Raw genomic sequence first — 19,673 nt, 5'->3', positions numbered from 1 at the left:
TATTAAGTCAGGGTTTACATGACAAACGTAGTTTATTTTATACATTTCTCTTTTTTATAAGCTTGTACAAAACGGCATGACCACAAATAGCCTTCAGGTGATGAACGATTCATGAGCTTTGAAAAGTTTTGCCAGTCCCTTGAAGTAAAATAAAATCCATAGTTGAAATGTGCTTTATTGTGGGGACTTCGATCCTGCCGCTTCCTCTTCATGATGATTTGAAACTGTTCTTGACTCACTGCTCTTGGCTTTTTCATCTTCTTCCACATCATTTTCATCCTCCTCCTCCTCCTCCTCCTCTTCTGAGGTGTCATCAGTAGAATCCTCCTCTTCGGGTGCACTATATACATTAATACAGTTATTAAAACATAGTAATATGGAGAATAAACTGAATGTACAGGTATATTTTCGTAAAGTTGTATAAAGTGACATCCTACAAATGCAGAATATAATATTTGACCAAATGCAGCAGTAAAATTACTTAATCAGTTCTAATACTTCATTTGTTCATAACTACAAGGTTCGCAAACAGTGTATGCGAAAATGTAACGCTTACCACGGAGGTCTGTTGAGATTCCTGCATCGTACTCCAGAGGTCAGATCGAATGGATCTGTGAGGTAGATAATAATCTTTTAAGAAAATTCAGAAACAATAATGAGTGATGACCTCCATCACTCAGCCAAAAAATGAATCCTTCTGTGTATCGCGCACTTTGCCAGACTTGCTGGAGACAATTGGAGAGGCCTCTGAATCACTGCCAATATTGTCTTATTCATCAAATGAAATGAATTGCAATGACCTGTTGCATTATTGATAGTCAGTCTAGGAAACAATAGAAGAAACTCCTCCTTCAATGTTTATAATGTCAGAATGACCAGTGAATTATATTATCATACGAAAATGCAGCTTGAAAGCCTTATATGACATAAAATAATCAGCAGTGAGTCACCATAGGAAAACAAATTATGCAATAGACTTATAATCACATTTTGGTCCAATTTTTCTAAAGAAATGTAGTTTGTAATGATTTTTCCACTATGCAGAAAAGATTCCACGACCGATGTGGGAACAAAACTCAAATAACCCCAACTATCTAAATAAATAAATACATTGGTACAGTAGAGTTCTTTCTCCCCCAATTTACCAAACTCCTCCTCATCCGTTGGGTCGGACGCGAGATATTCTTTTTCCACCGTGAGCAGCTCTTCCTCTGACTGACATGCAGCATATCGTTCCAGCAGATCTTTATTGAGATCAAGGAACACAGTCCCCCACTTGAACTTATTCAACAAGAGCATTGCTAGTTCTTCAAAACCTGCAAAGAATCAGATACAGTATGTTAGAGTCTCACTGCCATGACCCGCACCAGGAAATCACAAACAGGAAGAGAATATAGGACATCATTCCTGAGTAACTAACTAGCCGAGGCCTTACCGACAATGCAGAATGTGGCAGCAAAAGCCTCAACACAAGATAACTTGCAGGGCTTTCCGTAGTTGACCGGGTTGGCAGCTACAAGGAATGGCAGCAACCTGGGATGAGTGCCGACCATCTTATTGAAGGGCGTCTCCTCCAGTTTAGCCCAGGAACAATCGATCACTGCTAAACCATTTTTAGCCACAATCTCTCTGCGTATAAAACAAAAGATGGATTAATTAACTCGTTTGTGTCTCAGGTTAGGGCTTGTTTATGACTCATCATGATGTGTTATAATGATACAAAAATGCACACCTGTCTGCTGGCGTCACATACTTTGTGCCCATGGGACTCAGTACGAGTCCATTAAATCTCTGGTTGAGGCGCAGGTTGTGCACAAAGCCCTTGCGTGCCAACTTCCTGCCAGTACAACGTTTGGGGTCGCAGTGACCCAACTCCCACATGGCAAGTGGACATGGCATTTTCACCTGGGGGGCCTCTGCTCCCTCCTCTACGTGAAGACTTGCTGAAAAGCACAGAGGATTAATGTACATTTTAAAGCGCCCTCCCTCCACTGCACTTTTTTTCTGAATGATATTTAAGTAAAACAAAATGCTTACAATATGGCAATATAACACTAATAGTCAAAGGGTTTCAATCATTCAAATAAGAAAGGTAAGCCACTGTATTTTGTTACACAATTAGGACATAACATTGATTATTATTAAACCATGATTACCTTCAAAAGCAGTGTGCATATCTTCTGTAAAGGCCTCTAAGGTTTTCCCCTTCATCTTGTGCCTTTTGTCTTTGCCCTTGTTGCCAGGACGCAACAACGCGCCCTGTTTCTTTCTCCCCATGTTGCAACCAGTGATCAGATTACAGCTCGTATCGAACCGAACGCACCGCTCCACCGGCTTGTCTCTGACATTAGCTGCTAGCCCGCTAGCTAGCTATAAAACAAACACACACACACACACCAGTTCGTCCTGTGCTGCTCGCCAAAAGTACACGTTTCGTGTTCTATCCGGAGGCTCGACGGTCAAACGTTCAAATGGATTGTCACAACACTTCTGGCTCTAGTTTGCGTCTATCGCTCCCGTCTTTTTACACGCTTTTACAGTTGTTTAGATGTCTGCGGCGCGTGGGAAACACGTCGTTGTCCCCCCCCCCCACACGTAGAACGCGCATGCGCAGATCTCATTTTCGTCACGTGACTCGTCATCTGACGAACGAGCAGCAAAGCAGGAAGTGTTCGTGAAAACAACCGATAGCGCATTTTACTCAGTGAAATGACAGCGACGCAGCGTTTGTATCGCGGGGTACGTCGTTTACTGAGGCCGTGGGTGGTCTGCGTGTCGCTTTTCAGTAAGTGCTGATACTCCGCCGGGAGCATTCATTCATAATGCCAGTAATACTGAAGCATATGCTGCACATTGGACTGTGGTACTGCTGTGTGTTAGTAATTGATTTGAGCCCTTCAACTTGTTTTCAGCATTGCATGCACTCGCCGGTAAAATGAAGATAGTAGAGGAGCCAAACACATTTGGGTACGTTGAGGAAAATATTGTTCCCACTGTGAAGCTCGTTGCCGGGGGCCTTCTGACTGATTTTCTGTGTTTAGGTTGAACAATCATTTTCTGGCTCAAGGAAGCAGACTACAGCCTCGAGTGACTCCTTCCCCAGTCTCAGGTGGATAGTTTGACTGTAAAGCCTTCATTTAATTTAATACTGTGTTGTAAATATTTCAAAGGTTGAGTTGTCTAGATGTTTTCTGTGGATCGACTCAGTCACTGACCCCTACTCGTACCAACACCAATGTCCCCCTCAAGGCCCTGCACACTTACATCGGCTTGCTGGGAAGTGCTTCAGTCTCACAGAGTCAACGCAAGTATTTTATATCGCATGTGCTCCCCTATTTCCACTGGCCCGCTGCTGTTACATGTGTGGAAGAACCTAAAAGGATATTTGTGTTCCTGGGTAATTTCGCAGGTATAAATATGAATTGTGTCCCTTTCACAACATCACCCAACACGAACAGTCATTTAGATGGAATGCCTACAGTGGGATACTTGGGTAAGATGTGGCTCTGTGCATTATATTGTCTACGATCAGCTTCAATATTTGAATAACTGGTAATACGGTGTGGGTTTGTCGTTCCGTTTGCGTGTTTCTAACAGGATCTGGCAGGAGTGGGAAATGGCAAACAACACGTTCACAGGCATGTGGATGAGAGACGGGGACGCCTGTGGAACGAGAAACAGGGAAACAAAGGTAAATCTTCTTAAATATAGAAGAGCTTAACGAGTTTGAGAATTTCATTTTGAAACTCAGTTTTGAGCAGTCACGACCAGAGCCATTGAAACAGATTGATTTTAATCAATTGAGCAACTCAAAAGCAGTGTCCCTTTTTTAAATCCATAGTTTGAACTCCAGAAGGTGAGTGTGACTTGTTTATTTTCATTTCTCTGTAGGTGATTTTCGTCTGCAGTGCAAGCAGCAAGCTGGCTCAAGTCTCAGAGCCCAGTACTTGTGTGTACTGGATAACCTTTGAGACCCCACTTGTTTGCCATCCGCATTCGCTTTTAGGTGAGACAAAACAACCACAGCACAAGTCAGCGAGGGGAGGTGGTTTGATTTGGGATTTCTTTTCATTTGTATGCCTTTTTTTTTTTTACAAGTGTATCCAACACTGAGTGAGAAGCTCCAAAGGGAATGGGATGAAGCTGAGCAGGCTCGCTATGAAGGACTCATCACTGAGCAGGTAAAGACTACTTTGGCAAATTATATAATTAGTTATTTTCACCTAAACGCTCAGCCCCTCTTGTTCAGCATTTGTAGTCCAGTTTTGGTTACACGATGCACATTTCCTGCAGGGATACAACAATCTTTTGAAGGATATTTTTGAGGACGCCGGCCTCCTGAAGAGCCAAAAAGTTAAAAAGCAACCAGAAGTTGCAGCCAATTCAGAAACACACAACTCTCTACAGAAGTGTACAGAGGTGTGTACACTTATGCTTTTCAGAATAAAGGTCAACAACCTCACGTATGATCATACAAAACTACTCTGTCTGACAGAAACTTTTTTTGTCTGTCTTTTTTTTAAAGGATTTTCAAAAGCAGAGAGAAGAGATTGAGCGACTTCAAGCTCTCCTCACTCAACACAACATTCCTTTTGATTCAAAGCAAAGTAAGTTAATTATTCTTTGTTTAATCTATGTACGGTACTGTCCACTTTGCTGCCACGATCTTTCGGACAAATAAAGGAATATCTTATCCTAAAGAGTAATATCATTTCCATTCGTTGCAGATGATGCAGAAGCAACAGTGGTTACTACCGTTAAGGATGATCAGCACCTGCGGGGAGACAACGGAATATTTGATCTGGTGTGAACAATGTGAAGAGGAAGTGAACTCTCCAAAAGCACCTCGCCTGAAAGACTTTGAACAATGCGAGCGACCCAAACAAACACTCGCTGCACGATATTAAATAGTAAGTGTTCATTTGAACACATCACAATGAAAAAGGGGAAGAAAAAAAAAAGTTTTATGCAAAGTGCAACTTTGTCAGTCTTTGTCATTAATAAAATGATGTCCGCATTCCATATATAGATATTTAGTACAACAGGAGGCCAGTGGTTGTGGAATTTATTTACGTTTCATAGAGTTTCCTTAGACTTCAAAGAAAATCCTAAAAACTGTTGCAGGTGAAGAATCGTTCCACTGTATTTAGTTGGAGCATCACGTACTGAGTAGGAGACTCACATCCGACTCTGTTCAGCATTCTTGTGGATGAAGTTATTCCGATCAGTGACTAAGAATATGGGCCTCGACGTGCGCAAACATGTTTTGACAACATACATTCCTGAAACCTTTTACTCCAGTACACTGAGCCCTCTGTTGCATCTGTGGGGGATACACGGCTCCTCTCGTCAGTGTATAATGAAACAGGACTGAATTATTTACATTTGTAGGACACAAAATTTGTATATAACTTCTATTAATGTTACTTGTACGATTGATGACTGCAAGGCAACAATGTCTGCATGAAATAGAAGTAAAACATGGGACACATTAAAGTTAAAATAACAACACTGGTCATTAAATCAAAACGCATCCTTTACCAAAAGTAAAGGAAGTCCAGTCAAAAAGCTGCATATAAAACATGTTTAACCCCACTTCTGGGGACCAGCGTGATCAACAAACTGCTATCACACTTCGTCCTAGTGGGCTTCATATCTCGGAGGTGGGTGGGTTCAGGAGAGCAGCTGGATGACTTGTCGTGCTCGGCGCGCCCTCTGCTGGACGTCTTTGTCCTCTGGCGCTTGTCCCGACTCTTCAACCAGGGCCAAGGCCTTCTGGACGGTGATGTCTTTAGAACCTCCACAAAGACCCTCCAGGTACTGGAGCAGTACGGAGAACTTCTCATCGGAAATCTGGAGGCAGCAAGTAGATTTTATAGGATCGTGTAGTTTAATTTGCAAACATGCTTCATTGACATTGAATTAAAAGACAATTGCTCCCTAAAACAAGTCATTTTACGTTACACCGTGAGATGCATGTAGTGGATCAGAGATCCCGACAACCCTCTTTCGAATCAAATGGGAAGACATGGCTCTGAGGTCAACATCTCCGCCTACTGTGAACCTCAGCCGAGTAAAACCCCCCCCTCGTCTTCATCATCATCATCACCGCGCCTTTGTTTTACCTGTTCAAAGTCAAAGCAGTGCTGCAGTAACCACGTCTGCCTGGTCTTCTGAAACCTCCACTCGGCACGGTTCTCAGCCCAGCTGCAGAGAAAACCACCACAGTCCAATTACAACAAACGTGTTGATTTGTGGACACACGGTTCAGCGTCTGATCTCTGCTGCATGTGTGTTAAACAAGCATCTTGCAAAGTCAATTCACCAAGTTTGCAACACAGGCTTTTTAAAGAAAAGGTTCTGCTCCTCATGACGAGTACAATAAACTGGCGTTTCCCATTAAGACAAAACTTCAGTTCTTATACCGAAAGCAGCAACACAAACTACAGCCTCAGCAGTTAACAAGCTGAAGCAACACATCCTCAGCAGTAAACACACACGCATGTCCTGTGTTTTGGATGCGGTCCCTAATGGCATTACATGGTTTAGGTTCAGGACGCGTCCTCGCAGCGCGTCTCCTACCAGGTGAGGTAGTCTAAGGCCTGCTGACCAGCGATGGGTCCGGGGGCTTCAGCTTTCGGTTCGGTCTCCCCCGCAGCTTTAAGCCTCTTCTTCTCCTCCTTTTTCAGGATCTTCTTCATCTTCCTCTCCAGGACCCGTTTCTCCTCAAGGCTCAGGTCCTCTTCTCCCTCCACGACGTGCGTCTGTCAGACCAAAGCAAAGGCTCATCAGACATCAAAAACATCATAAAACTTGAACTGTGGAAGTGTTTAGAAGAATAATTAAACTTGTGCGCAAATCGGATTCATTTCAAGGTTTTTTTTATATATGTTTTTTGGGGTAGAAATAGAAATGGGAAATGAATGTGACCTTTTTACGCCACAGCATGAACACATGTGGAAGCTTGAATCACTTCCTGTAGCGCTGCAGCTCAGGGCGTCGATGTTTCCTGCACCTTCGGGTCACCATCGACACTGAAGGCTTACCGTGTTCAACATCCGCTCGGGTTTGCATTTCCAGCACTCACTCTCACACCGCAGCACACGCTTCAAAATAGAAAAAAAAAAACGTCACCTCAACCCGGTTGTATGGAGGGGCCCCATAAAGAAGAAGTGGTGGCCGAGTGGTTTACGCTCAGCTGGAGTGAGTAAAACGGCATCTGCCCGCTTGTTTAAACTCACCGAAGAGACAGAATCAAATTGGTTGAGTTACTTTGCTTTGGCGGAGTCACGGGAAGTTAAACAAGGGACGCAGTATGCGCCGATTGAACAGACCTCAGTCTGCACAGTGATGGAAAAAAAAAAAAAAAAAAAAAAAGAGGGAGGGAGGGGAGGAAAAGACTTGATCACATGGCCACAAAGTCATTCTGAAAGTATGCTGGCGGGGTATCGCCCGCAGAAATATAGGCACCGCTTCACAGTGCGACGCCCGAGTCCATGCAGCCAGCATCACTCCGTGAGCTCAGAGTCAATCAGCAGCGTCGGGCTGCCGGATACAAAACACAAGACGAGTGGGTGACGGAAGCAGAAAATGGTAAGTGGAAACATGTGTTTTTTACATAGTAGGCAAGTCCTGGAAGGGGGGAGGACAAAGAGGGGCCAACGGGGGCCATGTGGTCGTAGACAGATTTTAAAAACATCTGGTTGTGCTAAACCTATAGCACCATCAGAATTCTAGAACAATGATTTCAACCTTAACTGAGGTTAAATTTGGCTCGCGCTCTCAATCTCCAGTCTGATCACAGCGAGGAACCGGTCTCCACAGCGAGGACCACCACGCCTCCATTTTCCAACAGCTCAGTCTCGACGAACCTCACTTCAGAAGTGACCTCCATCTTCAACGAAATCCAAGCCAATAACATCACCTCCAGGGCAAACTACGTCTACAGTTTCTTAGCGGGGCTGGGCTTCGTCGCGGGCTGCTTCCTGCTCTACAGCTTCATCCAGACCTACAGGGCCCAGAGGCGGCTGGCTTGGCTCGACCGCCTCCTCTGGGCCTTCTGCGTCCTCCAGCTGCTGCTTCTGCTCCTCTCTCTGCACGCGGTGGCCTACAGACCGGATTACCTGCGCACCACCGCTCTGGGCTGCGCTGCGCTCTCCTTCGCCGTCAACACGACCTCCATGTGCAGCCTGTCCGTCTTGGTGCTCATGGCTTACGTGCTGACCTTGGATCCGCCCTCCCACCACCTGCTGAGGAAGCCTCGGGTCTGCGCGGCTCTGGTGGTCCTGACTTCGGTCCTGACCTCTCTACTGCTGGCCGGGCTGCGCGGCCCCCGAGGCGATCTGCAGGAAGAGCGCCGGTGTTTCATGGACGCGGGCGAGGGCGGGGAGCCCTACGCGGCCGCCTGGCTGTGCCTGGCCTTCGTGATCCCCTTCGCCTGCCTAGCGGGTCTCCTGGTGGGCGGCTGCGTCCGGCAGTGGAAGACCAAAGGACGCTTCCTCTCCGGCTCCGAGGAGGGTCCCGTGTTCCTGACGGTCGCCCTGGTCGTGTTTTTCTGCCAGCTCTTCTACGGCGTGGCGCTGGCGAGAGGAGCGCGACTACATCGGCCGGCGCGGCCGACGGAACGGGCGTTCCTCAGCGTGGCCGAGCTGGTGCTGTTCTCGGGGAGCGGCGCCAGCCTGCTGCTGGTGCTGCTGGTGAACCGGCCGCGCCGGGAGGGTCTCCGGGGGGCCTTCAGGCAGCTGAGGGACTGCTGCAGAGGGCCGGGGCGCACGCAACCGCACAGAAACATCATCGCGCCGCACATCGAGATCTCAGACACGCTGCAGGACATCGAGGCGTAGAGGATGAAGACTCTGTCAGCAGAGCACAACCCCTCCGCTGCATCCCAATGAAGACGTAAGCATCCTTTGAATGAGTGTTTGCTTAAATGTTTTTAAACGCATGCATTTGCTTTTAGTGCCAGTCAGCAAATATGTTTAAATAGGATTTTTTTTGTCAAAAAAATAAATGAATGTTATGCATTTTGAACAATTTGTAGTCACTGTTGCAATAAACTATAATTGAGAATATTAAACAAGGACTTGCTGTTGGTAGTCGGTGCGATTCTTTCTCCCGTCTGCTCACAAACCTCCTCCTTCGCAAAACAGTTTCCATAAACACAATTTGCACAAAAGCCCATTTAAACGAATCGCCAAGGGAAAAAACAGGGAGCAAATCCCAGAAGGACACAGAGGAAACTTTTCGTCAAGGAAAAGTCAGTCAAAATGTGTCAATATTTTTCACGCAATTATTTTGAGAGCCGTTAAAAATCCCCCCAACGAGGCGGACACGTGTCACCCTCAGCTTTCCTGCTCCTTTACGGTATTGATGGGCAGCAGTTCTAGGAATACCTGGCCGACATGGATCACATGTCGCACAAAGCCGGGGACCAGCAGGAAAAGTCGTACTGTGATTTCACACTGTATAAAATCATAGTAACACTTAAATTGAAATTAATTCCTGCATTTTATTTCACTTTATTGTATGAAATGTTATGATGTGAAGCACTTTGAGTCTGCCTTGTGTATGAAAAGCGCTATACAAATAAAATCGCCTTGCCTTAAATGATCAAAACGTGCACTACTCCTTATAGGAATGTCAGAAAGTCTTAAATACATTAAAATGGGAAATCGTCAAGAGCCTCAAACCACTTCCTGCAAACTGCAACAAAAGCTCAACACATTATTTGATGTAGTCTAAAGAAATGAAGTGGGATGCTCCTTCAGCTTGTTTAGTGTAAATAAACTGTTGGTGTGACTTTTCTTAAAGATCCCCGACTCCCATATTTATATATTTTAACATTCCACAACCATAATCGCGTCCACACTTCAGCATCAGCAAACTAGCAACTAACTCTGTCTGCTATAACATTTAGACAATTATTTATGTGATGTAGTAAAATAAAAAAAAATGCTACAGAGCAACATTTGCTCTTGTTTGGCTGAGAAGACACAATGTCTGTGTGTGCGCCTGCATTGTGTCAGCGCTCGCTGGGTGGGACCACAACACTTCTCCGGATTTAACGTGACGCTCGCTTTCAAAGTCACCTCACGAGGACAAGGAGCACTACAGCGGCACGATGCAGCGCAAGGAAACCCAGGTACGCTTTTATACGAAATCACCACGTAATTAACATCAAAGCTACCGGACGTCTTCCTTCTATTTGACTTCATGTATCGGTTAAATGCAGCATTATTGCTGCAGCACAAGATAGAGATTTGTTTAAGCTTTTCCAGGCACGTCTGTATTATTTCTATGATGGGGAGAGAAAATGGGACCATTGTGCAGTAAAGTCTGCAGCGAGCAACGCAATTTTTTGACCTTTTTTTTTTTTTTTTTAATTCATGGCTGCTAAAACCCGAGACCAGCAGACGGAACCACTATTGTGATTTTCTATCCAAAAATAGACAGAGGAGGTCGTAGGTTTACTTTACAGCATTGTCTCCAATCTTCACTCTGAAATCATTTCTCTGAAATGCTGCACTTTAACAGAAGCAACAACAAACCCGTAAGACAATAATTAACTACTTAGTTATCTTGTATGGTGACCTTGAATGACATTGTGTACGACTTCAGGGATTACATACAGACAAGAAATATGAATTAATCCTGAATTGCCCCATAATGAAAATTAACTAATATACATGATTGTTTTATTGTGATGTATTGATCATGTAAACATGATTCAGTCTATTCAGTCAAACCTAGTCCCACTCTGGAGAAGCTGAAATCACTACTTACGGCCCTTCTCCTCCCCGTCTAGTTCAAAAAGTGGTCATCTCTACGCACCCAAGAGGCAAACACAGATGACATCCGTCTCAACTGGGGCTAAAGCCGCGGAAAAGGGTCCCCAGTAGAACCCAATCGAGTGTAATATGGACACGACCACCATGTGCGTGGACCACGTAGTCGTCAGCGATCAGATAAATGAAACGAAGGCCATGGTCTCAAATTTTTTGAGGGCAACACCAGAGATTGGCGAGCTTTATCTCGTCAGCCTCTTCCTCTCCAGCATCTACATCATCTTCCTGTTCCCGGTGGGCTTCCTCGGCAACATCCTGATCCTAGTGGTGAACCTGAGCCACACGGGCCACTTGACAGGCCCGGACCTCTACTTTGTGAACCTGGCGGCGGCCGACATCTTGCTCGTTGTCGACTCCCTGATCGAGGTGTTGAACCTCAGGCAGGGCTACTACAACAAGCCCGGCCTCTGCACCTTAATGAAGCTGTTCCAGCAGGTCAACATGTACAGCAGTGTCTTCTTCCTAACGTGGATGAGCCTCGACCGCTTCGTTGCCCTGACGGGCTCAATCGGGCGCAGGATGCCGCACCCGCGCCTCAGCTGCTGCATCATCTGGGTGTGCTCGTCTTTGCTCACCGTGCTTCCTTTCGCTGCAGCGCAGCGGCAGCACGTCGGAGAACTCCACTTCTGCTTCGCAAACGTCAAGCAGATTCAGTGGCTGGAGGTCATGCTGGGCTTCGTGCTGCCCTTCTGCATCCTGGGCGTGTGCTACTCCCAAATAGCACGGGTGCTCCGGCGGAGCCAGAGGGGCCGAGACGGCCATCGGCAGCTGCCTGGCAGGCAGAAAGCCCTGCGGATGATCTCGGCGGCCGTGCTGGTCTTCTTCCTCTGCTGGCTCCCGGAGAATGTGTTTGTGAGTTTTCACCTCTTAAGAGGTGGCACGAGCCACGCCAGCGTGTGGCAGGACTACCCCTTGACAGGCCACGCCGTCAGGCTGGGGGCCTTTTCGAACAGTTGCCTGAACCCGCTCATCTACAGCTTCCTTGGGGAAACTTTTCAGGAGAAACTGAGGACCAGGTGGAGCAAGCCGCACATGTCAGCCTCCAGGAAATCCATCTATGTACCGGCTGCAAACACAGAGGGCCATGCAGAATGCCACCGACAGAGCTAGACCGCACATTAAAGCCTCACCATCCGTACCTCACTTTGCTTTGCCTTCTTTTTCTTCTTCCGCTTTCTCTCGCTGGTTTCGATTGTCACATCAGGAATCTGTTCTGGAGCCTCCTGGATTAAATTAAATAAACAATCATGCCTTATTCATTTTTAATACATTTCATTTTGTTACACCAGAAGCAGTAAAAGATGCATTGTGCTTCTCACCTCAACGTGCAGCTTTTTTTTCTTTTTTACTTTGGTGTCCGTTGTTTCTTCTGCATGAAGCTTTTTTTTCTTTGTTACTTTGGTGTCCGTTGTTTCTTCTGCATGAAGCTTTTTTTTCTTTTTTACTTTGGTGTCCGTTGTTTCTTCCGCATGAACCGTGACATTTGAAGTCTGTTTCTTCCTTTTGCTGGGATTTATCGAAGAGTTGTCTTTGGTCATGATTTATTTATTTTCCTTCAAAGAAAAGACATGAGCACGTAATTAAACAACAGGAACGCGTAACGTGATATTCTATTGGTAGTAATAAATGGACAGATAGTGAGGCTCATTCATGACGTGACTTCATTTGAACATATTACATTTAAGGAAAATAAAAAGAGAACTAGACGCGCGTTTGACCCCAACCGCATCTCAATATGAATACTCAACACATGTAAACCGTTTTTCAAGCCAAATACCCACTTCAGCTGGTTACTTTTCTACACCACCACATACAAATAATGCATCCAATGAAACTCAAACATGGACCAAAAATGAACGGAATACCATGACGATTAAACAGATTGATGCTTACTTGAACTGCGAAAACAACGTGTGAAGATCTGAAAAGCACAAATCGAGCATGGGAACTCAACCCGGAAGTCTTGTTGCGTAGCTGTATCGTGATTGGACGAATATTATTTCTGGCTCTGTGATTGGTTGACAGATACGACGGCTTCAGTAGCCCTCAGCATCTGTGGTATTTATATTATCACACATGTTACTGTACAACGCGTTTCGCAAAAGCGATGGTGGCTCAGGAATTGCTTGTAGTTCGTAAATATATTTAAGCCCGAAACAGGGAATAACACCGCCAATTTAGAACACAAAGAAGAAAACTGAATTTTATGTTGAGCATTGTTAAAGTGTGAAAACATACAGTAGAAGTAGGCAAAACTAAGACCACCTTATCTAAATTATAGATTGTAAATATAAATATATTTTTCTCTACATATCTCTACACATCTTTCCCTCCCCAGTTTTATATATTCTATATCTATATAGCTCCAGAGCAGCTACTAAATGTACCCTGAACTAAAGTCATGCAAAACGAGATGATATCCTATATACACTGTTCTGGCAAGTTGAATCGTCAATCACGTTAACAATAGAAATATAATATTGTCGTAATAACAATAATATAATGGAACGGATAATATAATAATATAATATGTAGTGATTATAGATCAAACAACACTCTTAGCGGAACTGTCCTCATCGGAGTTCGACGGCCGCACCGGAAGGACTTCGAGGTTGCACCGCGTTTTGTTACGTGACCTCAGCCGGGTGCGTTTTGTAAGAAAACCCCTCCGGTTTATTTAACCTGCCGGCGGGTGTCCTAAGATGACCAGTCGCCCCAGATGTCTTCACCCACAGGACGCGTGTTCGCCGGCCTGATGCGCGCTTCTCTCGGTCGAGCGGTTTTTCTTCACAAGGCCGCTCCGATATCCGGGTGAGTGACGTTAGCGAGTCCGTACAAACCACGTTGGTTCAATGACACAAGTCGGGTCGGTTCCGTCCAACACTGTAAACTACCGGTGGTATCATTTCTGCTAAGAGGTCGCTGCCGTAATTTCGGGTATCATCCGTCGCGTTTCGTAGCTGTCTTTGAGCAAAGAATAGACACTTGGACGTAACGCAACACCAATAAGGTCACACGTGACATTCATTTATGTCTTAAGTTCCCATCTCAACGGTCTATTTGATGTGAACACACAACGAACGTAACGCCCGATTGTGTTTTTTACCGAAGAAACTGAACGCATCATAACTCAATGTGACCTGTAGTGTAATTTAATCACATACAACTCCTGTGTGATTAGAAAATTGCAGGTTTTCTTCATTGGGTTTGGTCCGAAAATGATTGCCGGCTGACTAGAACTTTCTAGCCCAGAGGACTGAAGCACCAGAAACACTCATTGTTCTTTTCAGAATGGCCTAAATTCACATCAGCTAGACAATTGTCTGACCCCGCGAGATATTACATCATGGGTTTAATTTCTGCTACCAGGATTTGTCACAGATCATATAAATGACTCCGGACTTGTTTTGTTAATGGAGCAATTAGTGTACAAATTTGGATTTTTCTTTTAAGTCAAAACCTGACTTAAACTATTTCGATTGGATTCTTTAATGTCTATCACGTAAATCTACATATATAGCCCAGTTTCAGAAACCGAAAGTACTAGGTTTGCAGTAGAACTGCTTCTATTGACAGATTGTATTATTTTACAGTGGATTATAATACTTTTGTTTCGCAGAGTGAACCCTGTGCGTCCCCTAGCGCTGAGCTCACAGGCATTGGCGGAGTCCAAAGATGGGGATAAAGAGGTCAATGAACCCATCAAGTTCTCCACCAGTAAAGCCAGTCACCGGACATGGAAAGTTGAGAGCTCTTTGGGGAGCCAGTACAAGCGGCCCTGGTGGAAAGTTCTCCCCATCAGCCTGGGTCTCACCGGCTTCCTTCTGTGGTGTGCACTGAGAGCCCAGACAGATATTGACGTAAAGCTGGAGAAGCACCTGTTCGAGCGTCTGCCTGGCTTACTTTCTGATGACGTGGAGGACAAACCTCAAGAGAAATGAGCAAAATGTGGACCGTGTTTATATGTCGATATATTTATTGTGAACTGTCAGGCATTCTTTGCCCAACCACTAAGGTGCAGCACCGATGCCATCCAATGTAACCGAACCCAGAAGCGTTCTATTTTCTTTTGCAATTTGTTCTACATTAAAGATGTAAACCCCTGGATTGGATTTTTATTTGCACGTACATTTCTGGTTATACTTCAGTGCGCGCTTGAAATCTAAACAGTGTCAATGTTGTTACCAAAGTTATGTAAACTCATTTTTAACCCTTAATGTTTGTAAATAAACATGTAGTCACTGCTGTGAGGTAGCGGAAAGTTTATTTACAGCACAAAAAGAAATCCCATGACATGCACACAGGATGAAATGGTAGATTCTAAAATAATTTGCGAACCTGAGAAAAGGCAAAGGGGAAATTTGTTTTTCAAATATGAAGCGCTACTCTACAGTGAATGAGACAGTCAGGGAGAAAGTCAAAAGATAAAATGAAGTAGAAGGAAAACATGCCTAAACTACACATGAAAGATTAGGTGGTACACATGCTGGCAATAGTTCCAAGATTTACAAAACAACCCCCCATACCAACCCTCCCCCACCCACCCCCTACTAAAACAATAAAATCCAAGTATTTATGCACGCTCTCCTCGAATTCGCCTGGCCAGCTGAATGTCCTTGGGCATGATCGTAACCCTCTTGGCGTGAATAGCGCACAGGTTGGTGTCCTCAAACAGTCCAACCAAGTATGCCTCACTGGCTTCCTACATTGAGAAGAAAAGCAAAGAGATTCCTTAATTCAGGGTCGCCTCTCAAGCGTTTTAACTACAAATCTGAAAGCAAATGCCACCTCACCTGCAGGGCACCAATAGCTGCACTCTGGAAACGCAGATCTGTCTTGAAATCTTGAGCGATTTCCCTCACAAGTCGCTGGAAAGGCAGCTTCCTGATGAGCAGCTCCGTGGACTTCTGATAACGACGGATCTCACGCAGAGCAACAGTACCGGGCCTAGACAACCCAGGATGAGATACATTAGGACCCCAAAACCACCTCTCATCACTTAACGAAATACACGTGGTTGAACGTTGCCCCGGGCGGCCTTGCAACATCACGGCGACCATGACTTATCAACATGTGTATGGTCACCTGTATCTGTGGGGCTTCTTCACCCCGCCAGTGGATGGCGCGCTTTTCCTCGCAGCCTTAGTGGCCAGCTGCTTCCTAGGCGCCTTTCCTCCGGTGGATTTACGAGCGGTCTGCTTGGTACGAGCCATATTTCACCTGCGGTCTGGAGAAAAACACAAAAAAGGATGAGGAAAAACAAACAGTAAAATAGACCAATGTCCTACAACATTAATTGCAAAAGAAATCGTACAATAACCGCCCTATCCACTATTTAGCCGTTTCTCCGTTGTCACTCAGTCATAAACGACATCGTCGAATAGACCATAACGTTAACTTAAAAGATTCTCAATCAAGTTAATTATCGGGGTTGACCGTACTACAGAAAGCATGCAACTTGGCGGAAAGTCCTTCTGCCAGGGGACACTTCCTAAAATGCCGGTATAGAATCCACTCTACCGTTACACCGGCGGTTAGACGGTAACAAAAACGAGCCGTCCTAAGCGAGCCACCATTAAGCCACACGACAAACACACGTTTCTTTGCCGAAGCGAGCGGATTTAAAGCTAAGCTAACACCGACCGTTGCAAAATGGCGCCAGCTAGCTATCACTACCGGTAAGGGTTTAACAATACAGAAGACTGGTACACCATTTACATGAAGTAAAGCTTAGTTTTAATAGCACGCGGTTTAACAAAAAGTCTACGTTTCAATATAACTTAGCATCTCAAATGTAACGTTAGCCAACAATAAACAATAGCCTAACCGTTCTAGCTATGGCGTCGATAACCGCCAGTCCAGCCGTATTTTAACGCTTACAAACAGCCGGGGACCCAACTATAACGTATTGTTGACGACGAAAAAAATAAATGTAGTAAACCACAAGTAAACAGTTACCTTGTGTGTTTGTTTGCCTGTTAAATCGCCTGAGTTGTGGTCACGTCAGTCTTCTACACTGAGCGGAGGGCGCGAGAGGTGGTATTTATAGCCACAGAGGCGCGTCGCTCCGAAATCCCGCCTCCGAACCAACAGGATTGGTCCAAACTCAAATCTCTGACGGACTGTGATTGGTGGAGGGAGAAAGGACAATCACTGCCCCTGCATTTAGGAGAACGCTCATAGAGTGAAGCATTTTCAAAATGTTTTTCATTCATTCATCAACCGGAAACTGATTCTTCATAATGCGTAACATTTTGGAGTTGATGTTCGTTTCAGCGCTAGGCTTCATTGATCTCTTACAGTAACAAAAAAGAGAAAAGTGAAAAAATGAAATAAACACACTCTTTGTGTGAAAACCTGTTTGTACTGAGTGTCACGAACAAATTCAGCGTTAGGCTTCTGGTGACAGGGCCCTGATGGATCATTCTGTACATTGGTAATGCCCCCATAGCTTTGTTAGATCAGCATCTGTTTGGTAACACTCCGGACGGTGGCCAAGCATCACGACAACAGACTGACACAAACAATCTGATCCTTTGTGCTTGTTTCGAAGAGAAAGGTCCAGCTGCGAAATGAGACAGAATGCAGACAACCATCAACACGCTTGTGAGAAATGAACCTTTTTTAAAACACATATGGTGTTTAATTATTAAAATGTATTAATATTATTATTATGGTGGAGATTATCATATGTTGTTTACTATTGTAAATCATCTTTATCACCATACAGTGTATCAAGCCTGTTTATGATGAAACATTACTATAGCTTGCTGTTGTCATCTCTACATTGCTACAATGTTTGTTTTGTTCTTTAATTCCTTCAAATATTCTCTTGTACCTTAATTTTGTTTTTCATGATGTTGTTTTTTAGGCTGCCAAAGTTAAATCGTTAGAACTGGGGCCTTAATTTCAAACTTAATTGCGCTCAGGAACTGGCGGGAGGGAACACCACCAGGTGGAACGTCAGTCGGTGGGGAGTTATCCCCGCACGGACTCGTTATCCAGTGACACCGCGGGTAAGTCTTTCCCAGCGCAACAATAACGAACAGAAAATAGATCTATTTCACAAATATTGTCTGAAACCTCTGAGCGAGTTTGTTCTCCCGAAGCGTCGAGCTGAACACCTCAGCAACAGATGCTGTTCACCTGAACATCTGGAAGTGACATTATGGCAGCGGAAGAGCTGCTGGTTGTAGGTACATCAGATCTTACTTAACTGCAGCCAAACATACTCCTCACACTGTGCACGTGTGGTCTATTGTAGGACGTCTTTGAGGAAAAAGACGTATAATCCTTTTGAGAAAATGTTTCATTTGAATTTCAATTTTGAACTGAAATGATCCAAATCATAAAATGCTTTTTAACGACGTTGGATTATGTTCTGAATTTAAATAAAAAGACGATTAAAGGTAATTTATGCAACAAAGTTGGGTGTGTATGTTCCCTCAACAGATATTGAACCAAAGCCAAACATCTCTGGTCGTGGTGACGACAGAGCTGACAAGCTCCTCTGGACTCGCGGTGACGACGCTTTTAGATTTAACTTCCTCCCTGACAGTTCTCCACCCCTTCAAGAGAAAACGTCTCCATCACCCGCCGGGTTCCAACCCGCAGCCGGCCTCGCATCCCTCACAGGACCCGGCTCTGATTTTGCCTTCGACTTTCAAATTCCTCCGCTGGAAAACATGGAGACGACAGATACCGGAGACATCGCCTCTGCGAGCAGCCAACACGCCGTCCGAGAGGCGAAGCCTTCCCCCCCGCGGGGGGCTAACCCCCCACCCGAGCCTTCACTGCAATCAAAACCAAAGAAGAAGAAGAAGAACAAATCTGGAAAGAACAACCCCTCAGACAGCACAGAGGCACAGCAGGCGGCAACTTCAGCTGAGGGGGGTCGAGGCGGCGAGGACGCAGAGCTGGTCAGTATTGAGTTATTTTGTTTAAGTGAATCATTGCATGTTCAAGTCGATCAACGGATTTGTGTGTTTCAGAGTGCTGAGGAGCAGCTGAGCAGACAGCTGGACTGGTGCATCGAGCAGCTGGAATGTTCCATTTCGACCCAGAAGATTGCACCTAAACAGAGTATGGCGTTTACTCCATCGGTGATCCGTGAGCAAAACATGCTTTGCACACTGTTCTACACAGCACGCATGGTCATACCGTGTTTTCTCCCGGCAGAAGAGGAAGCCTCCCGTGCCCTGAAGACTCTACGAAGCTCAAAAGCTCCCCTGGCCAAGAAGAGGCAGGTGATGAGAGCCATGACCGGAGATTACAGGAAGAAAATGGACGAGGAGAAGAGCAGGCAGTACAGACTCATACAGAGTGGTACGTGGATTGCAGCAGTAGAGTTATTTGACTAGTAAATACAAATAAAACGGTTAAAGAAATGTCAAGTTAGGTCAAAGTTCTGTTGATCGAAAAAGATTTCTCTATTTTCAACAGAAATTGCATCAGCTGAGGTAAAAGTTGTTTCACAATCTCCAAAGAAACCATTATTCCACCGGAGGGCCGTGGTCAAGCAGACCCCCGCCGCAGCGGAGAAGCTGGACGACGTGCAGGACACGGACCTGAGTGCAAAGACGCAGGAGGAGACCTCCGCTTTTGTCTTCACCTCATCAAAGGAGGCCTTTCACTTCAATTTTCTGTGATCCAGCCCCGGAGACACTTGAAATATTCAAACTTTTAAATTGCTGACTACTTGTAACAACAGTCTCAATAAAGGATTTTTGTATTCTCGCATGCTTTTTATTTTTTAAATAGGTGTATGTGTGAAAGTATAACATTTTTCCTCAGCAGCAGCTACTTTATCATTCTGCGGGTGTGTTGTTA

At 45.0% G+C, this 19,673-nt stretch overlaps 8 protein-coding genes and 1 long non-coding RNA gene across 12 annotated transcripts; 5 read left to right on the top strand and 4 right to left on the bottom strand.

Annotated features, from left to right (window-relative positions):
• Window positions 1–13: 13 nt before the first annotated feature.
• On the bottom strand, window positions 14–2,647 carry tsr3 (TSR3 ribosome maturation factor). The gene is made up of 6 exons (XM_040175938.2): window positions 2,157–2,647; window positions 1,733–1,943; window positions 1,436–1,629; window positions 1,146–1,316; window positions 557–611; window positions 14–340 (listed from the first exon to the last, which is right to left on the bottom strand). The coding sequence occupies exons 1-6, from the start codon at window positions 2,275–2,277 to the stop codon at window positions 175–177; spliced, it is 918 nt and encodes a 305-aa protein (XP_040031872.2). The 5' UTR covers window positions 2,278–2,647; the 3' UTR covers window positions 14–174.
• On the top strand, window positions 2,641–5,511 carry gnptg (N-acetylglucosamine-1-phosphate transferase subunit gamma). The gene is made up of 11 exons (XM_040175939.2): window positions 2,641–2,785; window positions 2,913–2,967; window positions 3,042–3,109; window positions 3,250–3,304; window positions 3,410–3,493; window positions 3,598–3,691; window positions 3,892–4,006; window positions 4,099–4,181; window positions 4,294–4,419; window positions 4,526–4,607; window positions 4,728–5,511. Exons 1-11 carry the CDS (start codon window positions 2,710–2,712, stop codon window positions 4,808–4,810), a joined length of 921 nt encoding a protein of 306 aa, XP_040031873.1. The 5' UTR covers window positions 2,641–2,709; the 3' UTR covers window positions 4,811–5,511.
• chlsn (cholesin) lies at window positions 5,049–13,902 on the bottom strand. 2 transcript variants are annotated; one of them, XM_040175944.2, is made up of 6 exons: window positions 12,738–13,902; window positions 12,164–12,397; window positions 11,984–12,067; window positions 6,583–6,764; window positions 6,126–6,207; window positions 5,049–5,853 (listed from the first exon to the last, which is right to left on the bottom strand). In XM_040175944.2, exons 2-6 carry the CDS (start codon window positions 12,380–12,382, stop codon window positions 5,674–5,676), a joined length of 747 nt encoding a protein of 248 aa, XP_040031878.1. In that variant the 5' UTR covers window positions 12,383–12,397; window positions 12,738–13,902; the 3' UTR covers window positions 5,049–5,673. The 2 variants fall into 2 exon arrangements, with proteins under 2 accessions (XP_040031878.1, XP_077958611.1); XM_078102485.1 differs by lacking the exons at window positions 11,984–12,067; window positions 12,164–12,397; window positions 12,738–13,902 and adding an exon at window positions 6,931–7,248.
• LOC144407938 (uncharacterized) lies at window positions 7,002–7,366 on the bottom strand. The gene is made up of 2 exons (XR_013467649.1): window positions 7,242–7,366; window positions 7,002–7,106 (listed from the first exon to the last, which is right to left on the bottom strand). It is a non-coding gene; the product is annotated as an uncharacterized LOC144407938 (long non-coding RNA).
• LOC120818982 (uncharacterized) lies at window positions 7,284–9,082 on the top strand. Its single transcript, XM_040175934.2, has 2 exons — window positions 7,284–7,593; window positions 7,794–9,082. Exons 1-2 carry the CDS (start codon window positions 7,591–7,593, stop codon window positions 8,841–8,843), a joined length of 1,053 nt encoding a protein of 350 aa, XP_040031868.2. The 5' UTR covers window positions 7,284–7,590; the 3' UTR covers window positions 8,844–9,082.
• On the top strand, window positions 9,865–12,553 carry LOC120818983 (G-protein coupled estrogen receptor 1). The gene is made up of 2 exons (XM_040175935.2): window positions 9,865–10,141; window positions 10,805–12,553. The coding sequence occupies exon 2, from the start codon at window positions 10,917–10,919 to the stop codon at window positions 11,952–11,954; it is 1,038 nt and encodes a 345-aa protein (XP_040031869.1). The 5' UTR covers window positions 9,865–10,141; window positions 10,805–10,916; the 3' UTR covers window positions 11,955–12,553.
• Window positions 13,564–14,785, top strand: uqcc4 (ubiquinol-cytochrome c reductase complex assembly factor 4). Its single transcript, XM_040175950.2, has 2 exons — window positions 13,564–13,655; window positions 14,464–14,785. The coding sequence occupies exons 1-2, from the start codon at window positions 13,564–13,566 to the stop codon at window positions 14,783–14,785; spliced, it is 414 nt and encodes a 137-aa protein (XP_040031884.2).
• Window positions 14,786–15,089: 304 nt separating this feature from the next.
• Window positions 15,090–17,075, bottom strand: h3f3d (H3 histone, family 3D). The gene is made up of 4 exons (XM_040175951.2): window positions 16,803–17,075; window positions 15,930–16,071; window positions 15,638–15,791; window positions 15,090–15,546 (listed from the first exon to the last, which is right to left on the bottom strand). The coding sequence occupies exons 2-4, from the start codon at window positions 16,055–16,057 to the stop codon at window positions 15,418–15,420; spliced, it is 411 nt and encodes a 136-aa protein (XP_040031885.1). The 5' UTR covers window positions 16,058–16,071; window positions 16,803–17,075; the 3' UTR covers window positions 15,090–15,417.
• c5h8orf33 (chromosome 5 C8orf33 homolog) lies at window positions 16,419–19,580 on the top strand. Of its 3 annotated transcripts, XM_078102482.1 has the most exons (8): window positions 16,419–16,522; window positions 17,398–17,450; window positions 17,774–17,860; window positions 17,954–18,040; window positions 18,297–18,763; window positions 18,836–18,926; window positions 19,023–19,169; window positions 19,287–19,580. In XM_078102482.1, exons 4-8 carry the CDS (start codon window positions 18,013–18,015, stop codon window positions 19,490–19,492), a joined length of 939 nt encoding a protein of 312 aa, XP_077958608.1. In that variant the 5' UTR covers window positions 16,419–16,522; window positions 17,398–17,450; window positions 17,774–17,860; window positions 17,954–18,012; the 3' UTR covers window positions 19,493–19,580. The 3 variants fall into 3 exon arrangements, with proteins under 3 accessions (XP_077958608.1, XP_077958609.1, XP_040031871.2); XM_078102483.1 differs by lacking the exon at window positions 16,419–16,522 and having other exon boundaries at window positions 17,403–17,450; window positions 17,716–17,860; XM_040175937.2 differs by lacking the exon at window positions 16,419–16,522 and having other exon boundaries at window positions 17,403–17,450; window positions 17,716–18,040.
• The last annotated feature ends 93 nt before the right edge of the window (window positions 19,581–19,673 follow it).

The sequence above is a fragment of the Gasterosteus aculeatus genome, chromosome 5, assembly GCF_964276395.1.
Source record: "Gasterosteus aculeatus chromosome 5, fGasAcu3.hap1.1, whole genome shotgun sequence".
NCBI lineage: Eukaryota > Metazoa > Chordata > Actinopteri > Perciformes > Gasterosteidae > Gasterosteus > Gasterosteus aculeatus.
The sequence above is the reverse complement of the archived record's forward strand: the minus strand, read 5'-3'. Positions and strand labels throughout refer to the sequence as shown.

Coding starts and splice junctions, on each gene's coding strand:
- tsr3 (XM_040175938.2), bottom strand. CDS start 2,277: ATGGGGAGAAAGAAACAGGGCGCGTTGTTGCGTCCTGGCAACAAGGGC. Junction 1,944..2,156: donor TATGCACACTGCTTTTGAAG/GTAATCATGGTT, acceptor TGTGCTTTTCAG/CAAGTCTTCACGTAGAGGAG. Junction 1,630..1,732: donor TATGTGACGCCAGCAGACAG/GTGTGCATTTTT, acceptor TTTTATACGCAG/AGAGATTGTGGCTAAAAATG.
- gnptg (XM_040175939.2), top strand. CDS start 2,710: ATGACAGCGACGCAGCGTTTGTATCGCGGGGTACGTCGTTTACTGAGG. Junction 4,182..4,293: donor AAGGACTCATCACTGAGCAG/GTAAAGACTACT, acceptor CATTTCCTGCAG/GGATACAACAATCTTTTGAA. Junction 4,608..4,727: donor TCCTTTTGATTCAAAGCAAA/GTAAGTTAATTA, acceptor CATTCGTTGCAG/ATGATGCAGAAGCAACAGTG.
- LOC120818983 (XM_040175935.2), top strand. CDS start 10,917: ATGGACACGACCACCATGTGCGTGGACCACGTAGTCGTCAGCGATCAG.
- chlsn (XM_040175944.2), bottom strand. CDS start 12,382: ATGACCAAAGACAACTCTTCGATAAATCCCAGCAAAAGGAAGAAACAG. Junction 6,765..11,983: donor AGAAGGCAAAGCAAAGTGAG/GTACGGATGGTG, acceptor TTGGTCTGACAG/ACGCACGTCGTGGAGGGAGA. Junction 6,208..6,582: donor GCCTTAGACTACCTCACCTG/GTAGGAGACGCG, acceptor TTTTCTCTGCAG/CTGGGCTGAGAACCGTGCCG.
- uqcc4 (XM_040175950.2), top strand. CDS start 13,564: ATGTCTTCACCCACAGGACGCGTGTTCGCCGGCCTGATGCGCGCTTCT. Junction 13,656..14,463: donor AAGGCCGCTCCGATATCCGG/GTGAGTGACGTT, acceptor TTTGTTTCGCAG/AGTGAACCCTGTGCGTCCCC.
- h3f3d (XM_040175951.2), bottom strand. CDS start 16,057: ATGGCTCGTACCAAGCAGACCGCTCGTAAATCCACCGGAGGAAAGGCG. Junction 15,792..15,929: donor AAGAAGCCCCACAGATACAG/GTGACCATACAC, acceptor TGGGTTGTCTAG/GCCCGGTACTGTTGCTCTGC. Junction 15,547..15,637: donor CAGCTATTGGTGCCCTGCAG/GTGAGGTGGCAT, acceptor TTCTCAATGTAG/GAAGCCAGTGAGGCATACTT.
- c5h8orf33 (XM_078102482.1), top strand. CDS start 18,013: ATGGCAGCGGAAGAGCTGCTGGTTGTAG. Junction 18,041..18,296: donor GGAAGAGCTGCTGGTTGTAG/GTACATCAGATC, acceptor TTCCCTCAACAG/ATATTGAACCAAAGCCAAAC. Junction 19,170..19,286: donor GTACAGACTCATACAGAGTG/GTACGTGGATTG, acceptor TATTTTCAACAG/AAATTGCATCAGCTGAGGTA.